The following is a 12722-nucleotide window of genomic DNA, read 5'->3' on the forward strand; positions in this document are numbered from 1 at the left end:
GTGATACATGAATGAAGTTTTAGCACTGGCAATAACTGTAACAGTGGGAGGAGGTGGAAATCGGAGGAAGCAGTAGAGGAAGTATCCTAAATTCAGGTTCTGAAAAGATTAATAGTGGTCATCTCCTTGGAGCTGTTTCAGAATCCTTCATCCAATGCCTAAATGATCTAGGTCTAGTTATGTGCATGCTCTCCCCTCTGGTGCCTGGTGGAGTCTCTGTGGGAGCATGGTGTACCAGCTTAAGTCTGTTAATTATGCGTGCAGGGACTGGGAGGCCAACAAAAGGGGCATACTAGTCCATGTGGGATGAAACAAAGGCATGAAAAAGGACCTCCACACCAGCAAGAGAGAGAGGTGAGGGCATACTCGGGCTCTGTTTCTACAGTGGTTTGAAGCTCATTTCACTTTGTGGAGGCATGTGATTCAAATATTAAGCCAGTTCAAATGTATTCCATCTGCCACTCCAGAAAAATCTTTGTAAAGCATTACATCTTCATTCATCTGCAAATTAGAATAAAATTGTTGTCTCAAACTGCCATACATTTAATTTCTCATATTCTTAACTTGAAATAATATCATAAAAGCAATGACATAAGAAGCTGCTTACTTATTTATGCAGGCATTAACACTATAACAAGGGCATTATTAAATTCTCAAAAACAATGATAATAAACCACACAGTTCATCCTTTGACACTGAATTTTATACTGCTGTATCATTTTGCATATAGTTGTGGGACCTATCTTTGCAGCCTTCAGAAATACTTCATCACATTTAAAAGAAAATGAAAATTGCCAGCTGGAGACAGTCTCATCTTCGAGTCCTCCGAAACAGTGAGAACTACGGAAAAGAGAAAAACAGACTTTATTTCCTTTAACCTTTTTTTTCCTATTGCTTTTCTGTTCACTGACCTGTTCCATCTTTTCATACACAATCTAAACTTCTAGAGCTCTCTATCCATGCCAGCCGTCTGTATTTCTCAGTCTCCTGTCCATAGCATAGCATATTGGAAAGAACATGACTTTTGAGAAGAAGCATGAGGCCTTGAATTCTAACTCCAATAGCATTTATAAGCTATCTGATCTTGGAGAAATTCTCTAAACTTCAGTTTTCTCATTTGTAAAATGAGAAAAATAATACCTATTCACAGATTTGTTATAAAAATTAAGCAAGATAATATGTAGAGAGAACCTGGCAGAGTGCTGGACATATTGCAGGTGCTTAATAAAGGGTGGTTAATTACTGTTATTATTAATATTAGTGGAAATAGTAGCATCTAAAATAAATACTAGGGCAGAATTTAATGTGTTTTTGTTCCCACTGGATCTCTAATGCCTTGAACAGTTCCTGGGATGTATTTATTGAATTAATCTTATGAGATTCAGTATAATTTAGACCTTTAATTTTGGAATTAATAAGAAGAAAAAAACTGAATACTATTTCTTGCTTTTTAACTTGGGAGGGCAGAGGAGTAAGGCATTGAAAAGAGTAGTCATGATTGATCACCATGGAAACAAATTTAGTGCCAGTTTGCAGGTATATGAATTAAGAATTTTTAGCCTCATGATTTCAGTTTGCTGGTAAATTTATCACAGTTCAGCTAGTCTCTAGGTTATTTTCTCTATTGAAGTATTTTCAATCTTAGCATGTAGATTCAAAATCCTAGTAGAACTTTGAGATGTTATGAAAAAATTAGAAAAGGTGTTTATTTATTTCATGCAACTTAATCCTATATTCTGTCTACATTCTATCTACGTATTTTCACTCTTTCAGTGGTTAGGCCCATCAGACTTGTTAATTTAAGAAGTATTTTAGAATACAATCTAATTTGTTGAGTTTTAGCTTCCTGTAATGCATTTAAAAAACAAATGTGTCAAAACACTACGTGTCTGTTTGTTTTATAAACAGGCATATAGAAGAGGCTATTTTACTACTTGTAGAAAGAACTTTCTTCTGCATTTATCTTATGTGAAACATATTACAAACAGTTGAATTATAGAATCCTAGAAATAAAGGAAACCTTAGACATCTTCTCATTTAATAGGTGGGAAAACTGAATCCCAGAGACATTAAGAGAGCTGCTCAAGATCATGTTAGTGTCACAAGGCCATTTCTCCCCAGAGAATCCCTATTAACTCTCCTATTTCTATAGTGACCTTAAGACTTACACTTTCTCCATAAAGTTCCATCTGAACTTTCTTCACCACAGTATGTAGCTTGCCCAGACACTTCCATCATGATCTGATAATCTTGTTCCCTAAAGATGTAAATGTTCTCACCAATAGCTTAAGTACCAAATTCCCAGAATGAAACATCTTTTCCCTTTTAGCATAAAGATTGGATATGGAGAGACCAGAAGCACGAGTGTAAATCCAGATCTTCATTATGTATGGCCTTATTATTTAAGTTCTTGCTCAGAGAACCGGAAACTTCCAATATTTCTTTATGTCCATTCCAAGTGTTTCAGTCCACTTGAAGATTGTTTTAAGTATATAATTCAACTTACATCATCAAAGTTGTCTTAGATAGTTGTAGTTTTGTAAAAGGCTAAATTGTCCTCAAATGTGATTTTTTTGTCATTATATTAAAAGGTAGCTAGATTACCAACTAAGGTTCTTTATTAATTGTATGTTAACACAAATGTAGAAATATAGGGCTACTGCAGGCATACTATAATATATAATTGCATATAATATAATATAATCAGATAATATATATTATTCCAAATACATAGATTACCTAGGGATACTGTAATGTAATAAATATAACCTAATGGCTGTCCCAGATTTATATTATATACCATTATTTATTACATTTTAGAATCAAAAGATAAATTTGCCTATTTAGAAATTAAATTCTATGTATTTTAATACTTTTTTCTAAAAAACTGATTGTCAGTGATGTATTAGGTATTATGTAATAGAACAAAAATTAATTTATAAGGACCATATATTTTCATTTATACAATTAAATTATTTTAGTATACTATATAATCCTTTTTTAATTAAATTATATCTTAAAGCAGTTATTTCTAAAATTGCTACCTGTAGTAGTTAAGACTATGCAACTTTCAAGTAATACATGAGTTTGGAGAAAGTTTTGCAGGTGAAACTTAAATTTTTCATAAAAGTTACAACAGTTATTATTCATATAACTCAAATCGATAGATTTGCTTAAAAAGCTATTTTCTCGTTTTAAATTTTTTTCCAGTGTATTAACATTTTATGATTACTCTTTCTGTTGAGGGGAAAAACTGATTTATTCTTTTAGGCTCTTAAAGACTTATGAAGTTTTTTTTCTCACAATGCCTAATAGTGCATGGGAAATTTCTTCAACTCTTCTTGGGAATTTATGCATTATAGTAAACCATTACTAATTTAAAGCATTCTGTAATGTATACATTTCTCCTAGCTAGAAAAATAAATACAAAAACACCATAATAAATTCCACGAAATTTAATCTTTGCATCTATAAGTTAAAATGTTGGGTTCTGCAAAAGAAAAATATATATTATATAATATCCAGTGTATATACTTTAGGAATCATTTTAAATTTATATTTATAGGTTGAAAACTTTGTAATTATATTTGTCATGTATTTCTTGTTAAAGACAGTTTTGCTCCATTAAATGTTGTCTTTTTCTTTAAAATGGAACATTACTTCGATTTGATATTTTCAAAGCAATACTACAGATTATTTTTATATTTAATTTTTATGATCAAATATATACTCCTTATACTGAGCTTTATGGTTTTTTTTTTGGAGCCCTTATTATTTACAGAAAAAATTAAGTAATTATAAACCTTCCAAGTAGCAGTAATGAGATCTTGATTTCAGACAGCAACATATTTAATCTAGTCACTACAGTGAGGCTATGGACTCTCTAAGGGACTCCTCCAAAGAGTTTTAAATGGTTTTATTTTTAACTTCTGGAAAAAATATTCTTAAATCATTAAGCCTGCAAAAAAATTCTGTGGCCAGAAAATCTCAGCCTTATCCATATTTGGCAGAACTCTTCTTTCTCTCTTCCTTGGCTATTCTCACTTTGATGTTTGGCCCTCATCTCATTAACATGGGACATACAACCAATTACTAGAGCAGATAAACTTTTATTCCCTCTACAAACAGATTTCCATCAAAAGCAACTCAAATGAATTAAAAAAAAAAAGAGGTAGGCCTTGTAAACTGATTTTAAAGTCACTGCTTGATTTCCACTGAGGCCCTGGGCATAAAAACTTATATTTATTCTTACAGATCTTTTACATCCATTTTTCAGACCTCGCCTTTTACTGTTTACTTAACATTTCTTCTTGTTTATGATTGCTTTTCTTTTGTGTGTGTTCATTTGAATCATAGACATCTCATGTCAAATTTAACTGTGGCTTTTTAGCAACTCTAAATGTTAATAATTTTATTCTTGTTTTCTCTAATCTTCCATTTCTAAAATTCTCTGCTGAAAAACTAAAATTGAAGAATTACAAGATCAACTATAGAATGTGAAGAATATAGAATAACTAGAATAAATATGAAGGCTAAAGTCGTAAATGTATGCTGTAAGGAGAAACATGATTCTGTTTCTCTTGTAATAGGCATATTTTGAATATTAATTGTAATGGTACAAAAATAAAGGTAATGTAGTATAAAATTATAAAGCATGTAAATCTGTAGGCAGATACAAATTAATTCATAGTTAAAGTATATTTATTTAATTAAGCATATACATTTTTCCCCTAAAATTTTGAGTTTGCTAATGCTGAAGATTTCTTTAAAAATAATAACCATGTATATTTATTTAAACTACATCTATTGATGGATTACCATATGTGAAACTCTGTGCTAGAATATGATTTAACAGTTTATTTCAATTTTGATTTATTTTATTTTACTTTGCAATGCTCTCAGGTTGATCTACATTTTATGAAAAAGATTCCTCCAGGCGCTGAAGCTTCAAACATCCTAGTTGGGGAACTGGAGTTTTTGGATCGAACTGTAGTTGCATTTGTCAGGTTGTCTCCAGCTGTATTGCTTCAAGGGCTGGCTGAAGTCCCAATCCCAACCAGGTAAAAATCATAAGAATATCTTTCACATTTTTCTTCAACTATTTTTTGTGGGCAAAAAGGAATCAAATATCATTTCCTTGTTAGAGTTTTGTCTAGAAAATAACATGTAACCCTTAAAACTATCGTTTCTTCTTGTTTTTGAAGAAAGGAAAAAGTGACAAAGTGTTAGGCTTTTTTCAAAGTTTGCATTGGACTGGGTGCTAAAGAGAGGATTCTATATATATATGGATGTGGTCAAACTGAGAAAAATATAAGTTTTCAAGGCTTGGCTTATGCTTGGATCAGTAGACCTTCAAAATACATGTAAGTGCCGTCATTAAGATAGCCCCTGCCCTATCAGATGTGCTGTATGTTTCCATCCTAGGCACAGACCACCACCCATACATGGAGTCTTAATAGTCATGGTAGTCACATCAAGGTAGTATGGTTCAATCTGAGTCAAAAGTACAAATTTGATTTGGTTAGCTGAACTTGTTTTTCACTTAACTATACATAAAAACTAATAACCTAGGAATAATATGAACTAAATTATGTTGTTTATCATTTATTCCTATTTTATAGATATAAGGCTGTCCATGGGCAAAACTGTGGGGAAAAAAATGAATATTGACTTCAGTGGAGTGCAGTGGTTAAGAGCTCAGCTGTTAACCAAAAGGTCAGCAGTTTGAATCCACCAGCTGCTCCTTGGAAACCCTGTGGGACAGTTCTACTGTGTCCTCTAGGGTGGCTGTGAGTTGGAATCAACTAGACAGCAGCAGGTTTCGTATTGACTTCAGCACTTTAGGCCCCTAGCAATTTACTCTGGGAGCCTCGTTTTCTTCCCTTCTCTGATCATCAAATATGATTCCTATATATGTACAGCCTTGTGCTCTGATCTCATTTTTCACATCAAACATATCTGTCTAGTGCCCCATTTCCTACATGACCGGTGGCCTTTGTTCGATGCTGCAACTGTCTCAGGTGCTGTCAATATACATCCTCTTCCAAATACCAAATGCCTTAGCCATGTTAAAATGAAGAAAAATTCAAGTGCTATGGCTCCTAGGGTTGTGGAATATGTTTCCTCTATGGACTGTTGGCATTAACTTAAAAAACAGCAGGTTATATCACTCTATGTTTGATTATGAATAAGATAGTCCAAGAATATGAAATAATGAAGCGAGGAGAGGGCTCATTTTGTAAGAATTCAACTGACTGGAATGGAATTCAGTGTTCCAGTACCTATGCTGGACTCTGTGGTTTGATGCAGGAACCTGGTTACCGTTCAGGTTATAGAAACAAGTTTCTGTTTATCCTGTTTGAGGGCTGTTGAGAATTCTGATACATACCAAATTTTATTTAAAAAGAAATATAAGCTAAATGCATTAAAGTAGCATCTGACTACATGATTAAGGCTGTTGTTTTCTACGCACAACTTCTAACCAATCCAGAGTTTCTAGGATTCAGATTTAAGATGTCAAATTTACTAAGTGTATGAACCTGTTGCAGCTGAGTTGATTCCAACTCATTGTGACCCTGTAGAACAGAGTAGAACTGTCTCATAGGTTTCCAAGGCTGTAATCTTTACAGAAGGAGACTGCCACATCTTTCTCCCACGGAGCAGCTGGTGGGTTTGAACCGCTAACCTCTCAGTTAGCAGCCCAGCATTTAACCACTATGTCACCAGGGCTCCTTTTCACTAAGTGTAGAGGTATTATTTTAGCAGAGTTATTTCTTTCCATCATTTAGGAAGGTGTCTGGTGAACTCTGAGTAAGTGACAGCTATTTATAACAAATGATAGTTCCTGTATTTCAAAGGAGAGGAAAGGAAAATTCCCAGGAGTAAAGACAAGCCATAATGGGGTTATATACCCTCACTTTGAAAACTGTCAGGTTTAGGTGACCTCATTTCATACTGACATAGCCAAATATGTAAGAGAACAATGGAGAAAAAAATCAGGGGCACAACAGAGCCACTTTATGAGGAGACATTCAAAAGACTAGACTATTTAGTTAGGAAAGGTGAAAAATGGAAAAAGATTAGTTAGACGAAAAGAATAAAGAGAGCCATTCAGGGTTCCTAATTATGCTTTCTTAGGAGGACAAAAGGGCAGACTGTGAATATAATGGCAACACATAGTAAAAATATCAGAAAATAATATTTTAGGACTTTGTAAATAGCCCATGGAATGGAAATTTCTTAAAAGAATTATAGTTGATAAAGCATCTGCCGTCCCATTAAATTACTCCTGTTTTTAAAGAATAGTGAACACTTCTATATAGTAGCAATTGACTTGTCTTCAGTTAAAACTGACATAAAAATGAATAATTTAGACTCTGTAAAAACAAGTGTAATCTCTAAAGTTTACGACTAAATGAAGGGTAGAATTATAGTACTTCTTTCTGCCCACCTTATAAAGCCATCAGTTTTCATACTTAATAGCATAAACCGTTTAAGAAATTAACACCATAGAATTATATTGTAGGATATAGGGTATTCTTGAATTTTCACAACTTCTCTGAAGCAGTGGCCCTTTCAGAGACAGGACAGTTACTACACCTCTAAAGTCAGACCACACATTGATTTCTTTAAAAGTCCCAGTTGTAACAATGAGATTGCTGGACTTTCAACCTAATTTTGATGGAGTTTTACAAAGCAGCTGGGTATTTTTACTGCTCTAGTATTGGAATTAATAGATCATTAGCCCCTTATTTTTTCTGCCTAACTAATCTTTGATTCCTGACAATAGTTTTTCTATTTAAAGTAAATTTCACATACTCCTACTGTTTATGCAACCACATTTTTCCCCTCTATTTGTATTATTATGTTACCTTTTTTCCCTCTTCCAACTAACTGTTCGTTTTGCTGTATTTGTGAATTCCTTTCCTTTCTATTCAGAAGAGTTTAATTAGGTTTTACTTCCCCCTCCCCACCACCACACTCCCCTTCTAAAGATCACAAAATCCTTGAAATTCCCAACAACTTTTGTAGGCTCTACAAGGTAACTAAATGGGGAAGCACTGAGATCAAAATAACCACTGATTCCTGTTGTGCAAAATAGCCACTTATTCCCATTGCTCAAGGATCTTAATAAATAAGAAATCAATCTTTGGAAAATATTTCAAAATAGTAATAAACTATGAAAAACTATGGAAGTATTTCACATCAGAATCCCCAATCTTCAGTAATTCATTTGAGATGAGTGATTCTGTACTACTAAAATTATTTTTATTTTCTGCCTTGAAACATTTCTTTTTGTTTTCTTCTTAATTACAGATTTTTGTTCATTCTTCTGGGACCCCTGGGAAAGGGTCAACAGTACCATGAGATTGGCAGATCAATTGCAACCCTAATGACAGATGAGGTATTTATTCAAGTTCATTGGGAACATTTTTCCCCACTAGCTACATCTAATTTTTAGAGGTCCTGTATTCATGATAATTTGCTGTGAATCAGATTTCTCTGATTGAATCCCATTTTCCCATGTTCCACTATAAAATTTCCCTTGGAAGAATTTGTTCCAAAGAGGTTGTTAATTCACACATATGAATATAATATTTTAAAACCTCATATTCTAAGGAAACCTTGTTGTTTAGTGACGTTTAGAATACATATTTTAACATTCAGCTTTTAGTATATGTGCCACCATAGTGAGCACCACTATATATCATTGCAAGGCTTACTTTGGGGAAAATGATTTTAAGGTCTAAAGAAAAAACAGTTGTAGTCTATCTGAATAGTATATATGACACCAAAATGCTACGAAACATCTATCAACTCTCTTTACAATTGCCTAAATGTAGATGTTTTTAACCTGGGAGTTTTGGACCACTAGAGGAGTTGTTGTTGGATGTCAGGGGGTCTGTCATCTCCCTGGTATAGCACACAAATCGTTCTATGTAAAAAATGTCTATGTGAATATTCAGGGAGTGGGCTGGGCAAGCTTTCATCAGCTTCTCAAAGAAGTATATGTTTCAAAAATGAAAGCTTATAAAAATACAATGTGAAAAGTAGCATCATATAACTTTTTTGACTTATATTCCCAAGCACTTTATGGAAACTGGTTGTTATTATTGTTAAAGGGAAGAGCACATGCAAAAAATCACAGAAGGGACATTAATTCAAAATTTCAGTAGTAAATGAACAAATGACATTGTATATTTTCTGGAATCTAAATAATTTACTAATGTATTTACTGAAATACATGGCTGTGATACTTGAAAACTCTGCACAAAAAATCAGCCATTTAGTATTTTTATATTTTTGTTGGTTTATGAAATCTGAAAGTATACACTTGTATTTGGGATCTTATATTATAAATTCTTCTATTATATCTGCTCAAATTCTGTTTTTTGTTGAATTAGTTACTGATATACATAAGAACAAAAAGCTAGAAGAAAAACATTTTCCAACAGTTTTCAAAAAGAACCAACTTAATGAGTAACTCATTATATTGAGGAAATCTGGAAGAAGAGAGTAGAGTGAAAAAACAGCTGGTTGAGGACCAAAAACCAGATCTAATAGAACTCTCTATAGGAAGGCACTAATAGTGTCGTTGCTTTTAGTGTCTCCATATTGATTAATACTTTGTCAAAACAACTGAAACTAATTTGTGTTCCATAAATTATGTATTGTCACTATTTTCATGCAGGTTTACGTTTACTGTTATATCATGTGTTAGACACAAAATATTTCCTCATCTTAGACATCAGGACATTACATTAAGACGTCTGTGGGGTGTACGCTATAATGTGAGGGAGGCACATTATGTTATGGGAGGTGCTTACACATTCAAGGTATCTCTCCTCCTATCTTCCCCTTTCCCAATTGGGAGTCAAGATTTTTTTTCAACAGAAAGACACCAGTTAGCAAGTCCTCATGACTAATCAAATTAGCACAAAACAATGGAGAAAGTCATAGTTTACAAATTTTAAATTTCCAATGAAAGCAGAGAAGGCACTTCGATCAATTTCCTTAATTAGATGAAAACTACCTAATTTGACAACAAGCATCAGCCACGTGAAGACTCAAACATGAATCCTTTAGACTTGCAAGTTTAGAACTTAGTTTTAGGACAACTTGTAACTCTTTGTGGGCAGTGGCATAAAGACACAGAAACCCAACCAGAAAGCTGTTTTAAAAGATGGGACCTGTTAAATTTAATAGGGCATTGATTGAACACCAAAGAATGTTTAAATACTTTTTTAAAAGGAAATTTTATTATTATTATTGCTCAAAGCACAGATGGACCAGTTGTTCCATTTATCTAATGGTTTTGAAGGCTATTGAATAGTTAACAATGCTTTAAGAACAAAATTTAATATGTAGATTCAGAGTTTACTTTGATTAAGAAAATAATGTATTGAATTGCATTATCAAACTGTAAATTCCATGAGAGCAGTTACCACATTATATTCATTTTTGTGCCTTGGCAAAATCACTTGCCAGTTGCTCAGATTGATATCCAATGAACTGAGCCCTATTTGCCTATTGCCTCTCTGTATTGGGAACTCCTTGTAGGTTGTCTGTCTTTTCCTTTTTATCTTCAGATTCAGCTTAGTGTCTGGCCCTAAATCTGCGTTCAATAAATGCTTTTTTTAAAATGAATTAATGACTGAGTATGCTAGCTATCCTACCAATATTCTATTCTGAATCAATCTAATAATCTATTTTCTCCATTTCTGTTGAGCATTACTAGAGAAAAATCATATAATTGTGCTTATTGGCACCCCTACGAATGTGTGGACTGCTTTACATTCTTAAAAATTATTAAACACCCGAAAGAGCTTTTGTTTATATAGGCAAAATATGTAACGATGTTTACCATAATAGAAATGAAAACTGAGCATCAAAAATGTATTTATTAACTCATTTAAAAGTAATAATAATAAATTGATTACATATTAACATAAATAACATCATTTTAGGAAAACAAAATACAAAATAACCCCAAAATGCTGAGAAGAGTGACATTGTCTCACATTTTTACAAATGTCTTTAATGTCTGACTTAATAGAAGATCTGCTTCTGCATTCAGTCTGTTGCGATATATTGTTCTGCTTAAAGTTATCGAGAAAATTCGTCCTCATTTGATATGTAATTAAAGGAGGGAGGAGTATTTTATAGCTTTTTCAGATAATTGTCAATATTCTCCTTTGATACCATATCAAAACTCATCGTGTGATAGTTTCTTAAAAGTTAGTTGTAATGTGGAATCTGAAACTATATAAATTAACTTTTTTTTACTCCATACATTAAAATCCTTTGTTCTATCTAGAACTTTAAATGGTGTTTAGACTCTTCTGGCTAATTGGAAGTGGGATGTGAAAGTAAGAAGTTTTATAATTTTATCATCGAAGGGGGATAGCATATTTTTGATAAGTGCTGCCAACCAGCACTAGAATGAGGAAGAACTATCATGAATCTCTCAACTATGCATATTTATATATATATGTGTTTAATACATGTACATCATGTATGGAGCCCTGGTGGTGCAGTGGTTAAGAGTTTGGCTGCTAACCGAAAGGTTGGCAGTGCGAATCCACCAGATGCTCCTTGAAAACCCTATGGAGCAGTTCTACTCTGTCCTAAAGGATTGCCGTGAGTCGAGTCGGAATTGACTTGATGGCAATGAGTTTGGTTACAGGTTACATCAGATATACATATATCTATATTATATTTTTGTTACAACAATAAATACTATCTCTTTTTTTACTTTATATTTTCTGATTGTTTTAGTGGATATGTGCAAATAATTTTTGTATATTCTTTTAGAATATAACAAGCTTTCTTAATAATTCTAAATAATTATCTGTATATTCTTTTGAATTTTGTATAGAGTCAATCTGGTTTTTTATTTCTTTCTAATTCTAATTATTTTTACTATTTTCTCATCACTGTAAAGTCAGCTCTGATTCTAATTGCTCTTCTTTGTGGGTAATGTTTCTATTTGGTTGTTTTTAAAATCTTTACTTTGTCTTTGATCTGTAGTTTTACTATGCTATGTCTATATGTAGCTTTCTTCTTATTTATCCTGCTTAGAATTTGTTGAAATTTTTATATTTGAGGATTGGTGTCTTTTAACAATCTTGGAAAAATTTCAACCATTATTTCTTCAAATATAGTCTCTTCTCCATTCTCTTTATTATCTTCTTTCAGAATTTTGATTAAAGGTACATTAAACCTATCACTTTGTCTTCCATGTTTCTTAACTAATCTTTCATATTTTCCTTTTCTTTGTGTCTAGCAACTGCATTCTGCATATTTTCTTTAGTCTGTCATCCAATTCTCTAATCATCTCTTCAATTCTATCTAATCTGCTCTTTAATCGGTTATACAAGAAAAAAAAACCCAAACCCATTACCAAGTTGATTCCGACTCATAGTGACCCTATAGGACAGAGTAGAACTGGCCCATAGGGTTTCCAAGAAGTGTCTAGTAGATTTGAACTGCTGACCTTTTGGTTAGCAGCTGAGCACTCAACCACTGCACTACCAGGGATCCTAATCAGTTATAATTAGTTATTATATACATTTTTATTTCTAGAAGTTATAAATAGTTGTTTTTCAAATCTGCTTGGTCATGCTTTCTCCTGATATTTTTAAGCTAATTTTAAAAATAATTATTTTGTGTTCTGTATCTCTAATGTCAATAACTGAAATCTTAATTGGCCTTTTTCTCCT

The 12722-nt window shown here is 32.8% G+C and overlaps 1 protein-coding gene across 15 annotated transcripts in view; it reads left to right on the forward strand.

Moving 5' to 3' along the window:
* Positions 1-12722, forward strand: part of SLC4A10 (solute carrier family 4 member 10) — a 339170-nt gene that overhangs the window by 234516 nt on the left and 91932 nt on the right. For 9 of the 15 annotated variants that reach the window (XM_023730463.1, XM_004375424.2, XM_023730468.1 and 6 more), the window contains 2 exons: positions 4903-5060; positions 8317-8404. In XM_023730463.1, coding sequence (XP_023586231.1) covers positions 4903-5060; positions 8317-8404 — 246 coding nt within the window. Of the gene's footprint in view, positions 1-264; positions 355-4902; positions 5061-8316; positions 8405-12722 lie in introns of all 15 variants that reach the window. The other 6 variants (XM_023730462.1, XM_023730460.1, XM_023730461.1 and 3 more) reach the window with 1 other exon arrangement.

This window comes from Trichechus manatus, unplaced genomic scaffold (assembly GCF_000243295.1).
Source record: "Trichechus manatus latirostris isolate Lorelei unplaced genomic scaffold, TriManLat1.0 scaffold00036, whole genome shotgun sequence".
In the NCBI taxonomy this organism is placed as follows: Eukaryota; Metazoa; Chordata; class Mammalia; order Sirenia; family Trichechidae; genus Trichechus; species Trichechus manatus.